We start from the raw sequence: 21,668 nt of genomic DNA on the forward strand, positions 1-21,668 counted from the left end.
GTACTGTCTATTGTGATAGAAAAGTCAGGGGAAGGACAGGGTTTGGGTGGGAAGAAGAGGAGGTCTGTTTTGGATATGTTAAGTTAAGGTGCCGGCGGGACATCCAGGTAGAGATGTCTGGAAAGCAGGTGAGGATGATTGACTGCCCTTAGGTGGAGAAACCTAGGTTCTCTCACTCCACGAATCTCTGTATAGGTCAAACGTTGCCCTGCTTAACCCATTCTGGCAACCATCAGGGAAAACAGGAGAGTCTTCACAGAAATTAATCTTTATTAGAAAAGACTTCAGAACGGCCCAGCCAGTCATCCTGAGCCTAGCATGTGGGGAGCCTGCGGAGGTGAGTTGAGGGGCTGAGTGCTGGGAGGAGGAAGCCTCCCTGCTCTGGGCCCATGCAATCAGAACAACTCACAAAGCTGAACTCATGTGCCTTTCTGGTATGAAAAAACTAAGTCCATTATGAAGAAATCAACCATTTGATGTATTAAAGAAGATTTCAATAGGGGTCAAAGGATAATCAAACTAAGATATAATTAGGCCTGGTATGTTACAGTATAAGATGGCAGTTTTCAAAATGGATCAAAGGTAGCTGAAAATGGGCTTTGTTGCCAGGAGTTCCAGGGCCCTGTGCTCCCTGGATCCATAGTCCCCTGCATCCATATTCCCCTGCAAACCCAAGGCACAGGAGTCCCTCCTCCCTCCCGACCATCCCCATACCATTCCCCCCCCTAGCCCAAAAATCAGGTGCCCCCCTCCCCCCAACTCCAGGCCTTAGAATGTCAGGGTGGCTCAGGCCTCCCGACTTCTGTTCTGAGAGCTTGGAAGGCCCATCCCATGCTGCTGAACACACTCAGCTTGGCCTGGATGCAGGTTTTCCTGCCATGGTTTGGATTGGATGCTTTTAAAGAATCAGAGGATGTTCTTTTGGCAATGGGCATCTGAGGACAGAGGGCAGCACGGTGTTGGAGACCCGGCTGGGCTCAAGGCCTCGTCACTACAGCGTGGCTTTTCATTTCCACGGGTCTCCAGGTATATGCTTCCGGAGAGCTGGGTTGACAGATGATCATGATGGTTAAACTATGGAATCGGTCACGGTTTGCGGACATAGAGACAGAGGCTCCAGGAATCCAGCCCTTGGTCCCTGGCCCTTCACTGGGTCTGTCTCTTGGCTTTCAGCTTGGCCAGCTCCATCAGGCACTCATCTCTCCATTGCCGCCTGGCGTCCAGGTGCTCGGGGTCTGCGGGGGTGTTTTCGCACAAGGCCTGAAACGACAGAGGAAGAAGCAGGGAGGTGAGTGACACTGGAGGAACCGGCTCCCACTCACCTTCGCCTCCTGCGGTCCTCCCAGCCTTGCTGTGGGTGTAAGCAAGAGGAGTGTGGATGCCCCAAGTGTCCCGGGGGTAGGGGGAATCCAGATGGGAACCTTCCCAAGAAACGTCAGCTCAAGTTTCCAAGAGAACCAAAAGCTCTTCCCTGATACTTTACCAACACGTGTGTCATCGATCATCCCTGGCCATCAGGCCCACAAGCCTCTACCCCAGCCACATCCGAGATCCCTGTGCCACCCGCCACCCTGGGGCCAGATTGAGGGAGAAAGGCAGGGGCTGACAGGAATCTAGACAAGGGGAGTTGTGAGTACAGTCCACCTTTAGACTGTAAGCTCCTTCTGTGTGGGGAACGTGTGTGTGAGTGTGTGTACTCTCCCCCAAGCACTTAGTATGGTGCTCTGTACAAAGTAAGTGCTCAATAAATACCACTCTACCACTGATTAATTGATAATCAGAGGGGAGTCTTTAGGACATCACAGATAACCACTTTTTTCACAAACCTGATGAATTTTCTGTACAGTTTCTCCTGAAAACTCTGGAACAGGTCCAAATGTTTTCAGGACATGCTTCATGCCTTCACTATACTGCTCACAATAGCTCAACATTCCTAAAATCATCAAAGAGACACAGAGGATTCCCTTGATCAGTGACACAAATATCATAAAACAACATAAGTTCCCAACAGTAAGTTTTGTGGGTAGTAAGTTCTGACATTGGTCAATTACGGTATTTATCAGGGTTTACTATGTTCTGAGTGAGCATTGTGCTAAACGCTGGGGTAGACACGAGACAATCTGATCACGGACAGCCCCACATGAGGCTCATGGTCTAAAAAATTAGGTGACTACTCTCAAGAAATTAAGACAGTAGTAAGAAATATGAGGAAAGGGACTTGCCCATGGTCACAAAGCAGGCAGTGGCAGATTTGGGATTAGAATCTAGGTCTCCTGGCTCCTCATCCCAGGCTCCTTCTACTATTCCCTGTTGCGTCGCAGGCCCTTTGACAACCTAAACGTACTCTGCCTCCTGGTTCCCCTCTTTACACACACCTGTGGATGCCTTCAAAGAACTCCGGCAGATTAGTGAGGCTCAACTACCCTGGAATGAAACCACTTTCTTCCCTTGACTGTTGTACTTTCCCATGTGCAGCCTGCTCCTGAACTTAATTGCTGATTCCCCTGATTGTCAGGCATAGATGTGAGACTCTGCACCCTGATTCTCAGGTGAGTTCCAGAACACGTCTCACTGACCGTGGCTCCTTTTAATCCACACCATAACCTCCGCACACAGTAGGTGCTGAATAAATTCTATTGATTAAGCCTCATAAATTCACTGCTACTTCCCCATAATGTAGCTAACCTAAAAAAAAAAGATTAGAATAAAATGAAAAAGTGGCCAGAAAAGTTGGTGGCTATAGCTAGCTAGACAAGTTATTTGTATATCAAGAAATTGCCTGTATGATTGAAATCATCATTTTAAAAGGACAGAAACATCATGGCTCTGCTCAGGGCTCCTAGTCAATCATTTTCCTGAGAAAAACAACCTGTTCAATGAAGCTCAATCTCCAATCCCAAGAGCTACATGATCAGAAGACCAGTCTTCAGGAAGAGATGTGGTAAGACAGGAGAAAGCCCCACACTTCAGTCTTGATAAATGCCATTTTCGCACAAAGCAGTTCAGCAATACTCCACTCTGCATTTTTGGAACTAACTGAAGTTGTGATTCACATACAGTCATCACTACGGTGTCAAGTCAATACTGTGTCTAACTTGATTAGCTTGTATCCACCCCAGCACGTAGTACAGTGCCTGGCACACAGTAAGCACCTAACAAATACTCTTAAAAATTACATTAATCACACTTCAGGGGATTTAACCCAGTACACGTCTCTTTCCTGACTGCTCCACATCATTCAGTCCTCAGGTTTCCAGAGTCCTTGGCTCCTAGCAGGGTGAGTTTGGAAGTCGATAACTACAACTGATTGACTCTAGCAGAATTAGTTCAGAAATCACATTGCATTCGATTCTCTTCCCTAAACAATTCCTAGGGACACGGCAGGTGGCTATATTTCCCTAGGGAAAGTGAACATTTAAAATGGTGAAATGATGCTGGGCAGTCCTTTATATTACCAAATGGTTAGACTGAGGATAACACTAAGTTGGTTATTTCCCCTTTGAAAATTGACCCTAGAGAGTACAGAAGGCTACTGTTCCAGCCAACAGCAGAAAGCTAGACTTTCTCTTCCAAACATACGGCTGTTCTCAGCTGAAAGTTCACCGCCGCCCTCTGTCAGCGGACCAGACAGACTGTGAACACGCCCACAACAGGACCTGTCCGCTCCTTGGCTACTAATAACCCTGATTTGAAACAGCCTCCCTAGCTCACTGGGAGAACAAAGCTGAACATAGCAGCTCAATTCCTGCCTCTCTGGGTCCCAGAGCACCATATCAGGTTTCAGATGAAGCTTCGCAGGGCCGGGTCACGAGGGGAAACAGACGGGTTCCGCACACTAAGTAACTCCTGAGCTTGAGGCCAGCCCTGGCCCAGGATCTCATTTGTCCATTCTCCAACCCTTCAGAGAGGAATTTACATTTTGCTCCCTGTAAGAAACTGCACTAACTGCACAGTATAGGGGCTCTGTTCTTCGAGGATCTGTGCTAAGGGAAACCTATGCTGCGGTACTTGCCCTGTCCACCTCCGGGAGCCCGACTGTTTCCTTGGACACCGTGGAGTGTGGCCTCCTGATGGGCTCATGAGATTGGACTCACGCTCCCTAGTTTTGGACCATGTTTTGGCCAAGGTGGGCTGGGGAAACCCGAGCACTGGGAGGACCGACCACATCAAGCCCCAAGCAGTCGCCCTGCGAGTATCCACTGGGAGAAGACAGTACCTTGTGCGTTGAGGTGCATGGTTTCCAGGGGCCCTAGGAACGCGTAGCGCATCCCCAGCCCGTGAGACATCACGGTGTCAAGGTCGGAGGGTGACACTATTCCTTCCTGCACAGAGAAAGGGAGAGGAGGGAGGTGAGTGCTCGGAAGCTTATTTTGACATTTTGGGTCAAGTTTCTAACTGAAGAGAAAACCAATCACCGGCTTTGGCCCTTAGTGGTGGGAACAGGGTGGGAGGCGGTACGTCGGTGGAGGATGGCGAGACTGGCAGGCAGGAAGATGCTGGTTTGGGTCGTTTGGGTGGACATTGAGATGGGCAGGAGATGGGTTGGGCAGGTAACACCCTACTGGCTCTAGATGCACACAGCAGAGTCCATGCTGCTCTGATTTAGTCCCGCAACCTGGTGTGAATTAGTGAATTTGAATAATTGAGTTGAAAAATATATATCTGCCACAGTTCTCTCCACCTCAGCCCCAAATTAGGCATTTTCTGATCAAGCTGAGCTTCCGACCACGAATCTCATTTACCAAGAAGGTGTACCTGGATGATGCGCCACAGGAAGCCGACTGCTCCAGTTTAGAACGAGCTGGGCTGCGTGGTCCCGGACTGACCCACCACGCCTCGCGGGCAGGCGGCCCTGACACCCACCTTTGACATTTCAACTTTCGTCAGAGCAGCGGTCGGAGAAGTGGGACCTATCTATATGCCACCAAGACAGAGTGAACGCTAGATCCCCGTTCGTATCCTCCCCTCTAATCTCCAGGATGGTGGATCCCAATGCAAACAGCCGTTCCCTGGGAGCGGGAGCCGCCTGCCCCCAGACCAGCCCGGACAGGACCCTGTGAGAATCTTCGCTTCCTTTTGGGGACAGGCCCTGCCCCGCCCCAGCTGGGGCTTCTCCCTGTTGCTCCATTCAGTGCCACCAGCACAGAGCCGACGTACCCCGGTTCACCAGCTCCCTGGCTGGCAGGGGACTTAACCGCTGTCGACCGACACAGAAAGCCTCTCGGAGGAGAACCGAGCCCACAGGGGCACGCCCTCCCAGGGCACATTTCCAGGCGGCACAGCCCACACCCCGCCGGCAGGCCCCAACCTGCTCTACTGCAGGTTCCAGGACAAATCCTATAGGCTTTCCCTGAAAGGACTGTTGATTGTACCTTAACAGGGTGGGGAGAGATTCCCAGCCATGGCCACTCAGCACCCTTCTTCCAGCCCCAACCCTGCAGGACAGCCACAGCCCACTGCGGTGAGTGGCCAGTGCTCTTCCCTGCCCATGCCGCGGGCCTTGGGAGACTCCTCCTCGCCCGCCTGCGGGCCCGCTGGGGAGGGGGTGAATCTTTAGGCTCTCCGGGAATACCACGGAGAAGGAATATCAGAGCTCCCTCTGCTGTCTCTGCTCCTGGCAACACTGCCAAATCCCTCAGGAGCCCGGGGAATAGTTCTAAATAATAATAATAATAATAATAACAATAATAGCATTTGTTAAGCGCTTACTACGTGCCAAGCACTGTTCTAAGAGCTAGGGGGGATACAAGGTGATCAGGTTTGTACTTCCCAAGCGCCTAGTGCAGTGCTCTGCACACAGTAAGCGCTCAATAAATACGACTGAATGAATGAGGGGGATGGAAGGAGGGACTGTCTCTTGGCCCACTCTTCCTCCCAAATGGGGAGGGCAGATATTCTCCAGCTCACTAAGCAGAGGCCAGAGGGAAGGGAGAGTGGGCCCTGACCACTCAAAATAATAATAATCATGGTTCTTGTTAAGTGTTTTGTTCCCCTTCTAGACTATGAGCCTGTTGTTGGGTAGGGACCGTCTCTGTTGCCGACTTGTCCTTCCCTATTTATTTATTTAACTCTATTTTACTTGTACATATCTATTCTATTTATTTTATTTTGTTAATATGTTTTGTTTTGTTCTCTGTCTCCCACTTCTAGACTGTGAGACCACTGCTGGGTAGGGACCGTCTCTATGTGTTGCCAACTTGTACTTCCCAAGCACTTAGTATAGTGCTCTGCACACAGTAAGCGCTCAATAAATATGATCAATTGACTGATTGATTGATTGGGTTGTCCCACGTGGGGCTCACAGTCTTAATCCCCCATTTTACAGATGAGGGAACCGAGGCTCAGAGAAGTGAAGTGACTTGCCCAAGGTCACACAGCAGACATGTGGCGGAGTCGGGATTAGGCCTCATGACCTCTGACTCCCAAGCCCGTGCTCTTTCTACCGAGCCATGCTGCTTCTCTAATAATATTAATAATAATAGTATTTGTTAAGCGCTTACTACGGGCCCAGCACTTTTCCAAGCGCTGAGGTAATCAGGTTGTCCCACGCGGGACTCACAGTCCCCAACCCCGTTTTACAGATGAGGTCACTGAGTCCCTCACTGAGCACCAGTCCTGTGCGCAGCACTGAACCAAGTGCTGGGAACAAATACATACAGTGAGGATTATTATTAATGATAAGAATAATAATAATAAAGACAATAGCATTTGTTAAGCACTTACTATGTGCCAAGCACTGTACTAAGTGCTGGGGTGGATTCAAGCAAATCGAGTTGGACACCGTTCCTGTTCCAGGTGGGGCTCACAGTCTTAATCCGCATTTTACAGATGAGGTAACAGGCCCAGAGAAGTGAAGTGACTTGCCCAAGGTCACCCAGCAGACAAGTGATGGAGCTGGGATTAGAACCCATGACCTTCTGAATCCTAGGCCCATGCTTTATCCACTATGCCAGGCTGCACCCTTCACTTTCCCCTTCAGGATTATTGTCCGTACTATTATGAATAATAATAGTAATGGCATTTTTAAGCACTTACTAGGTGCCCAGCTCTGTGCTGAGCAGATAATTGGATTACACACAGTCCCTGTTCCATGAGGCTCACAATCTAAGAAGTAGGGAGATAGTATTATCCTTAATTTTGTTGTTACAGTTCAGGTACTGACTGACAGTAGAGTGAGTGCCAAGCTCGAGGCTAAGGGCTGGGCAGAACAGGATAATTGGGGATTGTTGGAAAAAGGCCTGCCCATCCCCGGCTCTTGGAAGATGGAAAGTTGAAGAGAACTGGGGCAGGGAAGTTCCATATCCTCGTTGGTGTAGGGGGTGAAAGAGGAATTTTCCCTCCTTTCATTCATTCAATCGTATTTATTGAGCACTTACTGTGTGCAGAGCACTGTACTAAGCACTGAAAGTACATTTCAGCAATAGAGACAATCCCTGCCCACACAGGGCTTACAGTCTAGAAGGGGGAGACAGACATAAAAACAAGTAAACAGGCATCAATATAAATAAATAAAAATATACATATATACATAAATACATAAGTGCTGTGGGGTGGGGGGGAGAGCAAAGGGAGTGAGTTGAGGTAATGCAGACGGGAGGGGGAGTTAAGAAAAAGGGGGGCATAGTCTGGGAAGGCCTCTTGGAGGAGGTGAACCTTCAGTAGGGCTTTGAAGGGGGGAAGAGTGATCTTTTGGGGGATTTGAGGAGGGAGGGCAGGGAGAGCAGGGAGCCTTCCTTGGGCTTGCAGAACTGTCCTCCAAAACAGCGTCCAAGTTCCTTGGGGGTCATGGAGGAGGATGAGGAAGGGCAGGAGAAGGAGGAGGGGAGAGTGGTTGCCAGGGAAGGGGCTCCTCCTGCTCCCTAACACCAAACCCAACTGACTACTCATTGCCCTGGAACAGGGGCAGAAGCAAGGTCAGATACCACCCCAAGCTTCCAGCTTCAACAGTGACCTCATCTCCCCCTCCATGCCACCCACTGGGATGGCACCCCCACCTGCTTGGGATTCCCTTCCTTCCTTACTCTGGCCACCATTGCCCACCAATGCCCAGCCATACCTCCTTGCAGGACGGAGGAGGGGTAGCAGCGGTCATAAATAGGGAGGCCAGCGTGCCTGCTGGGGCTGAGCTGTCAGTGGTTATGTTTTTTAATCCAAGAACCGCTGAGGGGGGAGGGGGGTCTGCAAGTTGGTGAGGCAGGCAGGAATCCCAAAACACAGCTGGCTGATGCGGGGGGCGGTGGTGGCGGGGGGGGGGGGGGCGGTCCACAGGAAGAGACCCAGGGTAAAGTGAACCTGAGGCCAGGAGAAGCCTCAGGACAATTCCACTGTCAGGGGTCCTACCCACCCCTTCTCCCCACGAGGCCCAGGAACGTGTGCCCGATCAGGGTGGGTCCCTGGAGAAACCAGGAGGCTACCGTAGGCCATGTGGGGTGCCATGTCCAGGACCCCAGACTGCTCCCGCCAAGGGCTTGGTGGGGGTGTCTGGGAACCGAGATGCAGGGGACTCTGGGTTGGTGGGGGAGGGGGTCTCCCTGTTGCTTCACCCGTGCTTGGTTCTCAGACTGGCGGGACTAGCACAAATAACGATGAGCGTTTAAAACCAGAAGGGGTGACAGTAAGTCAGCCCTTCCCCAGCAGTGAGGACGCCTTTAGGGTTACCTGGGTGCTTGGAGAAAACAACTTAACCACAAGAGCAGGGTCCCATGCAGCCCCTTGATTTTGAAAAGCCTCAAACCCTGCCCTTTCCCATCCCCACTGTCCAACCCCTTCCAGGCACAGCCTGAACTAGCCCACTAGGTCTTGGCAACTTGCCAAGATGACACCACAGACTCCTGGAATGTCACCCAGACCTCTGCCGAGACACCCTAAGTCAGCAACGCAATGCCTGAAGCAGCATAAATGGGGACCGAGTCCGACCACCACCTGCTCCGGCACAGGTGCCTTAAAATCTGAAAGGGAAAATATTCAACTCCCCACCTTCCATCCAAATTCTAATTCCTGAAAGGTTTGGAGGCCAGGTTTCTAAAAGGCTTTTAAAGGTGGCTAACTTTTCCACTTTTTCTAACTGCACCGAGTTGGTGGTTAAGGCAGTACCACAGGGGCAAATGTTTTTTTAAAGCAAAGTGAGTATTGTGCCTGCACCCAATGCCATTTCTGCACGTCCCAGCTTGCCTGCGGGAGGCCGGCTGATGGCTGGGTTGGCACAGTGGGCATTTAATAAGTACTACTGCTACCACCATCCTGACTGCTGGGAGCTAATAATGCTGCCCTCCAATCAGAGAGCGGGAACACCAGGACCACATTCCCAGGAGGCAGCACCGGAGGCATCACAGCTGAGAGCACCTACTTCTGCTTAGTTCTGAACCAGAAATTGATCCTCTGCCCACATCAAGGAAGTGGACTGAGGAATCCCTCCCCCTCCAATGGTTTTCAGTTGCCTCAGTTCCCTCACTGCCCTCTCCCCAACCTGCTCTGTTTGGGAGCCCAGATTCTTTCAATAACCACCATCTATGACAAAAAGGAAGTCCAAATCATCTAGATGTCAGTAGGGCTTTCAACTCAATCCACTTCATCCAATGTCACAGAAGGTTTTGCCCACTACAAATATGCACTCATTTTCTATTTCACAAGGAGATTCTTATACTCATACACTCTAATATTTCCCCTATCCTTAAACTCTTTTAATGTCTTTCTCTCCCTATAGACTGCAAGTTCTTTGTGGGCAGGGCGGACTTCATCTACCAACTTTGTTGTATTTTACTTTCCCAAGTGATTAGTACAGTGCTCTGTACACAGTAAGTGTTCAATAAATACCACTGACTGACTGACTGATTGTCCTCACTAGATCTGTACACTCAGCCATGTCCACCACAGCCTCTGTCTTTCTCAATGTCAACTGAATTCTGTGGAGTTACTAGAACAAGACCAGGCACACAAATGTCTGATTAATATCATTCTGGGAGTGTAAGAATGTGTTTCTCATCCTCCAGGTTAAAAAAATTAGGATAGAACTCTTGGGTCCGGGAAGACACAGATTAAGGGAGCAAAATTAAAGTTATAAGAACACAGAGTGGGTGGATGGACAAACTGGAACCATTCCCCCATCCCGCAGCACCAGGATAAGGGGCCACCCACAGAAGCTGGAAACTGGTAGCTTCAAAAAACACCACAAAACCCTTCTTCACCCCATGGGTGGTGAGTACAGGATATGGAATTCATTCCCACAGGAAGTTGTGTGGCTTAAAAATACCAGCAGGCCCAGAGAGGTTTGGAGAAATGAATGAACTCTGGCATTCTGAGCCACAGCCAGGGTTGGGAGATAGTTTGAGCATTTTTTGAGAGAAGGGGTCCAGAGGGCAAACCTTACCCAGTTCTCCCAGCATCTGGGTGGTATGGGAGTCAGATCCCAGGCTGGATGGATTGCCCACCTAACCAGAAATGTGGTTCCTAGATTTTTCAAGAAAGTTTTTTTTTTTTCCCACAAATTTTTCATGGTATTTGTTAAGCCCTTAATATGTGTCAAGCACTGTATTAAGCACTGGGGTAGATACTAAATAATCAGGATGTCTCACACAGGGCTCACAGTCTAAATTGGAGGGAGGAGGATTTAATCCCCATTTTACAAATAAGATAACTGAAGCCCAGAGAAGTTAAGTGACTTGCCCAAGTGACTCAGAGCAGACAAGTGGCAGAGCCAGGATTAGAACCCAGGATGTCTGACTCCCAAGCCCACACTCTTTCCACTAGGTCACGCTGTTTCTCATTTTTAGAAAGTTTTGGGGGAAAGGGATTACACATGACTTTTTATTTTTTAGGACTAGCCGGTTCATAGCTGGGGAAAGCCTTGGAAGTGCAGCCCCTATGCATCGCGGGCCTGAGAGAACAGCAGGAGACTGAGCGGCGATTCAAAACCACAAATTGGAAGGGTCAGTTGGGAGCAGGAGCTTACTATTTCGCACAAGCAACAGGAGTTGGCCCTCCCCCAGCCCTCCCGCTGGTCAAAAAGGCCTGCGGACCCAAGGTGGAATGGTCCTCATGTGCAGAGGGCCAGGCTTGGCCATGGCCATTTCCATGAAAATGCTATGTCTCTGTCTCTCTCTCTCCCCCCTCCACTCCATCATACTGTTTCCAAACCCACTCGGGCTCATGGCCTCTCCCCTACGGAGCAATGTGGCTCTTGCCACAGTGCAACAATGGAGGCTTCTCCCTCTGCCCGGATAGATTACTACTCAGACAATCGTGGTTTGGTTTAAAATTGTTTTGTCTGTTGCCAGAACCTACACAACTCCAAGGGGGCAGGACTCAACATTCCTGAACGCTTGGTCATGGGCATTTTGCTCACCAGTAAAAGTCGTCACTGGCTATAACTCTGAGCTGATGCAACGAGGCACTGAATCATTCCTGGAAAATGATTACGTTGGGAAAAGTCTTCCACTTATTGCTGATCCATGCCAACTATGGAAAAATGGAGGACAGCCGGGGGAAGCGAGGGGAAAGGAGCAATAATACATTTTGTTGCTTGACTCATTCGCCTTGCCCCCTCCAATCTTACCTCTCTGATTTCCTACTACAACCCGGCACGTTCACTTCACTCTTCTAACGCCAACCTCCTCACTGTACCTTGATCTTATCTCTCTCACTGGTCGACTCCTTGCCCACATCCTGCTTCTGGCCTGGAACGCCCTCCCCTCCATAGCCAACAGACCTCAAGTCTTATTAAAATTACACCTCCTCCAAGAGGCCTTCCCCAACAAGGCCTTCATTTCCCCTACTCCCTCTCCCTTTTGCATCACCTTTGCACTTGGATTTGTAACCTTTATTCACCCCACCCTCAGCTCCACAGCATTTAAATACATATCTGTAATTTATTTTAATGTCTGCCTCCCCCTCTAGAATATAAGCACTTTGTGGGCAGGGAATGTGTCTGCCAACTCTGTTATACTGTACTCTCCCAAGCACTGAGTACAGTGCTCTGCATTCATTCATTCAATCATATTTATTGAGCACTTACTGTGTGCAGAGCACTGTACTAAGCACTTGGAAAATACGATTCAGCAGTAAAGAGAGACAATCCCTACTCACAATGGGCTTAGAATCTAGAAGGGGGGAGACGGACATGGAAACAAGAAAACAGGCATCAATAGCATCAGTATAAATACATAGAATTATAAATATATACACATCAAAACAAGTAAACAGGCATTAATATAAATAAATAGAATTATAGATTCGTACATCTTTACACAAGTGCTGTGGGGTCAGGCGGTAGAGCAAAGGTAGCGAGTCGGGGAGATGGGGAGGGGAGGGGGAGCTGAGGAAAAAGGGGACAGTCTGGGAAGGCCTCTTGGAGGAGGTAAGCCTTCAGTAGGGCTGTGAAGCGGGGAAGTGTGATTGTTTGGTGGATTTGAGGAGGGAGGGCATTCCAGGCCAGAGGTAGGACGTGGGCCAGGGGTCGACGGCAGGATAGGCGAGAACAAGGCACAGTAAGAAGGTTAGCACGAGAGGATTGGAGTGTGTGGGCTGGGATTTAGAGAGAGAGAGAGAAGAGAGGTGAGGTAGGAGGGGGCAAGGTGATGGAGAGCTTTGAAGCTTTCTAGACTGTGAGCCCGTTGTTGAGTAGGGACCGTCTCTATATGTTGCTGATTTGTACTTCCCAAGTGCTTAGTACAGTGCTCTGCACACAGTAAGCGCTCAATAAATACGACTGAATGAATGAATGAATGAAGCCAACAGGAGTTTTTACTGCACACAGTAAGTGCTCAGTAAATACGATTGATTGATAGAATAAATATGACTGATTGACTGTCCTGGTCACGGAAGCAGGGAACTTTATTAAATTTTGATTGATTATAATACCTTCTAGGAAAACTGAGGTAAAGGCTCACTTCCATTCACTTCCAGTTCTACGACCTATGTGCTCTAACCCATTGGCACTGAACTCCAATTGGAGAGAGAGCAGGTTCCTGACTTTATAGAACGCAATGTGTGCAGTGAAAGCTGCAGGTAAGGTGTTTCTGGCATGGAAAAGCACAGAGCTTCCTCCAGCCTATACGGGGAGAGACGGGTGACATCCAGTGACAGAAACTAGATTTGACAATCACTTGGTGGTGGTGGCAAGTGAGCACAACAGAGTTACCCCCAGAGCTCTCATCTGGGGGTGTAGGAAGACCATGGTGTCTCCCAGTGTGGAGGAGTTAGGGAAGGGGGAGAGGACACATAGCATGCCTGCCTTATCCACAGGAAGCTGGAGATGATGGGACAGAGCAGATGGGGAAGTCCTGTAGAGATTCCAAGAGACCTGGGACCGGAGCAGGGAAAGGTTCAAAGAGGTCAGAGAGGCTATGGTCCGGAAGCAGAAATGCCGAGGCTGAAGATGGCTGAAAGCTGTCATTCATTCATTCACTCATTCAATCGTATTTATTGAGTGCTTACTGTGTGCAGAGCACTGTACTAAGCACTTGGGAAGTACGAGTTGGCAACATATGGAGACGGTCCCTACCCAACAACGGGCTCACAGTCTAGAAGGGGGAGACGGACAATAAAACAAAACATGTGGTCAGGCGTCAAGTCATCAGAATAAATAGAGATAAAGCTTGATGCACATCACTGACAAAATTAATAGAATAGTAAATATGTACAGGAAAAATAAATAGAGTAGTAAATCTGTACAAACATATATACAGGTGCTGTGGGGAGGGGAAGGAGGTAGGGCGGGGGGGATGGGGAGGGGAAGAGGAAAAAGGGGGCTCAGTCTGGGAAGGCCTCCTGAAGGAGGTGAGCTCTCAGAAGGGCTTTGAAGGGAATAAATAGAGTGTGATAGCCCAGAAGCAGGAGACCTTGATTTGACCCCTGGGCAGGGGAGCCGGAGGAGTAATGGGAAAATCCAGGTCAGCATGTGTTGCCCTGGCTTGCCAAGGGCTCTTGCAGTAATGAGTTCACGAGTCTCAGCAAGGGCAGAACCTGCCATGGGTCTTGGCGGAGCTCCTGGGAACGGAAGAGATCTTGGTGGCCTGGAGATCTCTGCAGAGAGCAGGAATGGCCAGAACTGTCCCAGACATCCCAGGCCTAAAGAGCGTGAGGTCTCCCTCTGTCCCATGCAGGAACACGGACAAGAAGGTCGACCCACCGTTGCCTTCCGACCTGCCTGTGGGGGAAGGGGTTGGGGTGGTCCCTCCCATCGGAAAGGGGCCGGGGCCCCTCAGCTCCTGAGGATGGTGGCTCTCTCACTGCTCCACGAAGTGTGCTCTTGGTCTGGGAACAGACGCCCCCAGTCACCCCCTGTGTCTCTCCCCATGCTCAGCTCCTTGCTGCTGGACACAGTCCAGATCTGCGGTGGCCTGAGGCAGCCCGGAGTGATTTCAACCGCTCTCCATTACAGGAGAAACTCTGGAGAAAATTCACTTTCCTCCTATCTGGGCAGGCTGCTCTGAACATGCTCCCTCATGCTCATGTCTCTCTGCCCCTGGGACTCAGAGGTCTCCAAAACAAGGCTTCCACTCAATCCCTCTCACGGCTATCACACACACTCTGGATACAAGCCGGTGTCTGATTTCTACAGGGGTTCTTCCCCTATCCCATACACTGGGTAAGGTCCCCTGACCCGATCAGAGCAGCAGCCCATCTACCCCACTGCTCTCACCAAGACGCTCATCTGTCATAAACATAAACAAACCCAATGCCAACGTGGGCAGACCTGACCTAGAAAACACTGGTCTGGCAGGACACCCTCCCCGCACTGCCTCCTACCAACTCACTTCTCTCTAAACGCCCCCGCCCACATAAACCCCTTCAGTCCCCTGAAGTTGGGCAATTCTAGAAAAAGCAAAATGCACAAGGTAAGCACAAGGTTACTAGCTACTCCTCACCAAGGCCTGCGGACACAAGGAAACATGCTGACGGTCAGAAATTAGCTGTGAGTGAATCACTCACACCATCATCGTACATCACCATTTCACTGTGAAGAGCTTCACTACACACACCGGCACTACAAACACAAGCACTCCCAGCCAGGTGCCAAACAGTTTCTATATTGAGAGAACTGAAAGCTAATGCTCTAATGTATGTTAATACCTTAATGTGCAGGTATAAAAATCGATATGCTTATACAGGCCTCTGGCGAGACGCAAGTTCTGGAAGATTTCAAGGAAGGTAAGATCGGTGGCTTTCCTGCCATAAGAAACTCTGTGCCTGGGTCAGATCAATGGTGGCGCTCAGAGCCGGGAAACGTTCTGGTTGCTAATTCCTACCAACATTGCCTCTCTCTCCCATACCACCACAAGCACTGTTGAAGTCACACTCGGGTGCACACTCACATCTGAAGACGTGGTCCCTGGAAATGAAGGAGGTCTCATAGTGTCTGCCACAGCATGATGGACAGATGGGTTCGTGTGAACCCACTGGATTCTATGAAGTAGCACTGTGGCTCATTCAAAGGGGTGATCTTTGTGGGATCTGTCTAAATAACCAACAACCCCACTGTACACATTGGGGAAAGGGACTTTTGTGGACTAAGAAAGCTGTTGGGACAATTGTACAGCACCTGGAGGGTTAAAACATCCCTCACTGATCTCCGGCCCAGAGCTCAGCTAGGCAATGATCATAATTACCATAATTACCCATGCTGGTTCAGGACAGGGGTTGGAAATAATTACCATAATTACCCATACCAAGTTCAGGTCATGGGCTGGGCCTGCCCACCTCCTCCTCCTTCCTCCCCCCTCTCCTCTTGGCTGCCATGGGAGTCAGGGGAGAGGTGGAAGTCGCTCCCTCCAGCCGCCCCAGGCCCAAGCAGTCGGGCCCCACATTCCCCTCAGGCACAATCAAGATTCTGCAAATCCTGGAGCTGCGTCCAGCCTGCCTGCCGCTCACCCACTTTCCCTCTCGTCCACCCTCCTTTCTCCCATCCACCTACTCTCTCTTCTGCCTTCCCTCCCTGTGTCCTTCCGCTTTCCCTCCCATCCCTTCTCCCGCCCGCCCATCTCCCCTCTGCACCCAGAAACCTCCTGATCTGAGCGCTGCTGGTGGAGGAAATACAGGAGGGCTGTTCTGCCCCCACTCTGTGGAGTGGGCATTTGGGCTACCCTCCCCCTCAAGCCTTGAGGAGGGACCCCAGCTGGGCACAACACTTCCCTCAAAAGATCCCCCAGGGAGCAGTTGAAACTGCTACCTCCAAAGGGAAGGTTCACCTACCTCCACGAGCCTCCATGCCTCCCCGATGATGGCGTACTGGAGCCGGTTCAGGACGAATCCATCGATTTCCCTGGCAATCCTGACCGGTGACTGCCCAATCCTCCTCATTAGGGCGTGTGTCCTCTCCACTGTGGAGGGGGCCGTCTTGGGGTGGGGAACCAGCTCGACCAGCGGGATGTGATACGGTGGGTTGACCTAGAGCAGAGAGAGAGAGAGCGGGAGGTCTCAGAGGGGACCCACCCCCGAGGATCGGTCGGGGTGGCCTTTTGGAACAACAGGCCAGGCGGTCACCACACCAGGTTTGGGATGGACCCGCTTCTGGTGGCCTCGCTGTGCAGCACTAGCTGTGATGAAGATGACAGAAACCCCAGGAGTGTGAACCTCTGCTCTTCCCCTCCCTGCAAAGAATGTGGGGCCACATGGGCTTGAAATCTGGGTTTACACACAGAGACCATGTAGATTGCACCTTCCCATTTTTAGGTTTAGTTCATGAATCAACCAATCGATGCTATTTATTGAGTACTTACCGTGTGCCCAGAACTGTACTACGCACTCGGCAAAGCACAATACAGTAGATTTGGTAGACTGCCCGCAAGAAGCTTATAGTCTATGGGCCAACTAGCTGGGCCTGGGGTCAATTTAGGTATCACAGAAGCTTTGCTCCCTCGGCCAGGATGACGGATGGAAGTGGGCAAACACAAGGAAGACCCGGAGGTCAGCCGGTCTGTGTTAATGGCCACCATCCATCCCCAACGAAATCCCAAATTCTGGAGTTGCTGAACTCCAATTCCAACCCTTCCCCGTGACTGGCCAACGGGCCTAGGAAGTCCCAAACCGGGCTGGGTATGAACCCAGAGGACCCCTCCACCACCCTTTCCCTGTGCTGGGAAGCCTCCCCCAGCCAAGGGTGGGGAGGCCAGGGGCCCCTCCCTTTCCAGGTTTATAAAGTTAGGGGTGATAGGAGACACTAGATCCCAAATGTGCCTTTGGGCAGTTTAACTGTGGGGTGTTTTCCTGTTAAAAACTTTCGCAGTTGTGGAGAGCAGAGATTTCAGTTTGCATATGCTGGGCCATTCCCCCCTCCGCCTTGAAGGAAAGGATGGCCCTCATGGGCAGCGACTCCTCCCCGCCATGAAATCAGTGTCTACTTGGTAGCTCTGCCAGAACAGCCAATGTACAATTTCTCCTTCTCTCCCTGTGCTTCTCCCAGGTGTGACCTCACTCCCCCAATCCCTAACCCCCAACCTCATCCCTGTTCCCCACTCCTATTTTCCCTGCCCCGATTTCCCTCTTCCTAGGCTCTGACTGAGGGGAAGAAGCAGAGCGCGCCGGGATGGCTGACCCCAGTGGTGAACTGACCCTAGGCCCGGCTAGCTTGGGAAGGAGCAGGACTTTAAGGTGAAATGAGTCAGTCTACTTCATATGACCCCTCCTAGCAAGGCAGACTTGGCAAATGTCCCAAGCTGGCAGTATGGGTGGGTGGCGGGGGCCTCCGCAGGTGGGCAGGGCTGCAGGGAAACGGGAAAGGCGGGCCAGCCAGCAGCTGTTGAGGTAGTGCGGCATCTCTTGCACAATCGTTCTGCGAGGTGGTGTCGACCAGCACGCAGGCATCGGGCCCGCGGGTCCACCACTGACCTTGCTGACTCCGATCATTTCCGCTCAGCCAGACAGCAGGACGGATGTCACTGCAGCTGGCGGCCTATTTTGCCTACCTGGATAAAATGGTTCCGGGTAAAGGGGAAAGTAAGTTTGCCCTGCTCCCATGGAAGGAAAGTGCCCTGGGCCAGAGGCAGAGGCTGCTCCCTCCCAGAACTCAGTGAGCTCAATGTTCCTGTTCCATTCCTTTTCCCAGTGGAAGGGTTTGGGATGGGGGGAATTGGCCATGTTCAAATGGCCACTCCACAAGTCCTGGCCTCAAGCCAACCCCAGTGCAGCATTGCACCCTAATAATAATAATAATAATGGTATTTGTTAAGCACTTACTATGTGCCAAGCACTGTTCTAAGCGCTTGGGTAAATACAAGGCTATCATGTTGTCCCAAGTGGGGTTCACAGTTTTAATCCATATTTTACAGATGAGGTAACGGAGGCACAGAGAAGTTAAGTGACTTTCCCAAAGTCACAAAGCTGACAAGCGGCAGTCAGGATTAGAACCCACGACCTCTGACTCCCAAGCCCGTGCTCTTTCCGCTAAGCCACGCTGCTTTTCTAGAGTCAGCTGCCACCCTAGAATCAGCTGCCTTGGGACTGGCCGGGAATGGTGAGGTCCAGCCAAGGGAGGACAGTTGTGAGTGGAGAGGTGAAGAACAATGGTGCAGCATGAGCTGTGGGAAAGAACGGTGCAGTGTGAACGGGGAGGGGGGGTCCGCAGCAGTGTGGTGGTAGGGAGACAGCAGTGCACTGTGAGTGGGGGTGGGGGGTGGAGGGGCAGGACATAGAGCAGTCCCAGTCCTGTATTCATTTCCTGCACTCTAGTCCCAGTCCTGCAATCAAGTCTATCAGCCAGGACTTCGGAAGGGTAGTTTGCTCAAAGGGGAGCCTAAATCCTGAAGAGTCCGAAGGCTCCGTTTCAAAGGGCTGTCTCACCCCATCCTGCAGCAGCAGCCGTGGCAATGGCAGCAGAGTACTGAGCCCCTAGAATAGGCCAAGTTCTGTTCTAGGTGCTCAGGGAATGGCTAAGAATATGGACCCTTGCCCTCAAGGAGTTTACAGTCCATGGGGAAGATGATTTCAATGTCTGTCTCCCCTAGTGGATTGTTAATTCCTTCGGGGCAGGTATTATGGCTACTAATTCTAGTATACTCTCCCAAGTGCTTAGCATAGAGAAGCAGCATGGCCTGGTGTATACAGCACGAGACTGGGAGTCAGAAGAAGCTGGGTTCTAATCCTGGCACCTCCACTTGTCTGTTGTGTGGCCGTGGGAAAGTCACTTCACTCCTCTGGGCCTCAGTTACCTCATCAGTAAAATGGGGATTAAGACCGTGAGCACTAGGTGGAACAGGGACTGTACCCAACCTGATTAACTTGTATCTATCCCAGTGCTTAGTACAGTACATAGTAAGTGCTTAACACATACCATTAAAAACAAAATCTTAATAAATCCTATGGATTGATAATCAACCTTGAAATAGCAAGTAGATGAGGGAAAATAAATCCCTGGTGGGAACCAATAATAATTAATAATTATGGTATTTGTTAAGCGCTGACTGTGTGTCAAGCACTGGATTAGACACAAGTCATTCAGGTTGGACACAATCCCTGTCGCAAATGGGACTCACATCTTAATCCCCATTTTTCAGATGAGGTAACTGAGGCTGCCAGAGAAGTTAAATGACATGCTCAAGGTCAAACAACAGACATGTGGTGGAGAAAGGATTAGAACCCAGGTCCTTCTGATTTCCAGGCCCGTGCTCTATCCACTATGTCACGCTGCCAAGCATTGAGAGTCCGGAAGACAGTTCTGGAGTACCGAGAATGCTGTCATGCAGGGAAGAGCCTGGAGAGGGGAGGGAAGAGTGTAGCTTGGTTGGCCAAGTCAGGGGGCTAGAAGAGAGGGGAGGGACTGCTCAGTAACTGAGGAGCACCAGAGTCCACAGGGATCGGGCAGACCCCCAACTCTCTCCTCAGAAACCACCCCAAAAAAGTGAAGAGCAAGGACAAAGCCCACATGTCCCTGAGGAGAGGGCAGCAAGAGTTTAGGCTGGAACCAGACAAAGGGATTTGGACACGGGCCTTAGGGGGCCACCAGAACCCGGATGTTTTTGCCATGAAAGCTGACCTGCTCCACTGTCTGATAGAGAAGAAGAGGCTGAGGTCCTGGCCAAACGTTACTCATCTTCTTCAAGCATGTGCTGGCCTGTGTTAGTAATACCTGCTCTAGATTACGAGTCACCGTGTTTCACGCAAGAAGGCCCTTTATAAATCTTCAATGAAGTGTTCAAATCCTTGAGTGTATCTATGTTTCCCTAGTTCGGAGTCCAGGGTCCTGCCCAGAAGAGAAGAGGGCACAGGTCCGCCCGGTGCCAGAGATGAAGCACGGGTTGTTCCGGATCGCCCTCTCTCTCTCTGGTGGTGGCTCCACCTGTCACAGGGAAGTGTCAGAGTTTGCCCAACACTGCCACTCCCCTGTAGCAGTCCCAGAGTGGAACACGTCAATGGCAGAATGAATCCCATGGATCCAGTTGATTGCCACAGGCTCTGGGAAGGAGAGGCACCAGAAAGGATACAGAGGGTGACAAGCAAGTTCCTCGGCTGGGAAACCACGAGGGCCCTTCCTGAATGCTGGTCCTCCCAGGGTGCCAAATGGTGGTAGCAGAGGTGGCACACACCCTAGGCAGGTATGGGGCCCCAGGGACCCTTTCCGTTCAGAGGCTAGCTGGGGACTTGGAAAATCTGGCCTCTGGTGGTACTGGATCAAATGAGAACAAATGGCCCTGGGAAATAAATGCTGAGATACTCACAGGATGGGCCACAATACACTGCTTCACATGCTTCAGTCCGGTGAACATCTTTGAAGGCAAAAGGCAGGAACTCGAGCTGCTTATGATGATGTTATCATCCACAACCAGATCTAACTGAGCAAACACTTTCTTTTTCAAGTCTAGGTTTTCCGGAATGCATTCCTGGGAAGAGATGAGGCCAGAAACCAATTGACCAATTGCACCAATTGAAACCAATTGCACAAATGACATAGTGTGCAACCCCCAAAGGCCCCAAACTCTCTCCAACCTCCCCCTCCCATCCCCCGGCATCACCAAAGAGCTCCTGGAGGTGTTGTCACATGGAAAGGGGCTAGAAAACTTGCTTCTCTTCTCATCTATGCTGGCAGGGAAAAGGGGCCAAAATTTAGATTCCCACCCATACAAAGAATGATTATAAATTGCTCCTTTATCCTATGAACAGCACGACAGTAAGTAGCCCGGCTTCATCATAGGGGAAAACTCTTCATTCCTTCCAAAAGAAAAAGGCTCCCCGCTAAGGGCAAATGAAGTTTCAATTAGCTGTGTGAACATCGAATGACATGGTCAAATCAGGAAGCTTGCTGCGTAAACCCCAACAAGCCCAAGCCCCATCTCCACTTCTCCCCCACGTGGTCGGGAGTGAGTGATCACTTTTCTGAAAACATCAGGCTACAAGGAATTTTATTAAGAACGAAAGGTAATTAAAGAACTAGATTTCAAAGACAGAAAAAAAAATGGAGTTATTTAAGAACTGTAAAGCCCATTGTACCAAATCCCCTTATCAAAAAGGCTACAATACCCTGCTAGTCGCATTGAGCAATTCCTGGATCCGTTAAACTTGCAAGTTGGGTGAAGTTTAAATAGATCCTTTTAGTGAGGCCAGAGAGTAGGAAAGAGGTCGATTCTGTTCAAGCTAATAAAAGGGGAGGAATGAATGGCCTTATTGTCGGGTGTGTGCAGAGTCTCCCCTGAAATCATATACCCGTCTCTAGATGATGGGATAGCGAAGCGGGAAGAGCA

The 21,668-nt window shown here is 50.5% G+C and overlaps 1 protein-coding gene across 1 annotated transcript in view; it reads right to left on the bottom strand.

The window, feature by feature from the left end:
- Positions 1–252: 252 nt before the first annotated feature.
- Positions 253–21,668, bottom strand: part of CRYL1 (crystallin lambda 1) — a 57,365-nt gene continuing 35,949 nt past the window's right edge. The window contains exons 4-8 of the mRNA XM_038762077.1: positions 20,649–20,810; positions 16,189–16,383; positions 4,217–4,322; positions 1,827–1,933; positions 253–1,260 (exon numbers count right to left, since the gene is read on the bottom strand). Coding sequence (XP_038618005.1) covers positions 1,147–1,260; positions 1,827–1,933; positions 4,217–4,322; positions 16,189–16,383; positions 20,649–20,810 — 684 coding nt within the window. The 3' untranslated portion in view covers positions 253–1,146. The remainder of the gene's footprint in view (positions 1,261–1,826; positions 1,934–4,216; positions 4,323–16,188; positions 16,384–20,648; positions 20,811–21,668) is intronic.

This window comes from Tachyglossus aculeatus, chromosome 20, assembly GCF_015852505.1.
Source record: "Tachyglossus aculeatus isolate mTacAcu1 chromosome 20, mTacAcu1.pri, whole genome shotgun sequence".
NCBI lineage: Eukaryota > Metazoa > Chordata > Mammalia > Monotremata > Tachyglossidae > Tachyglossus > Tachyglossus aculeatus.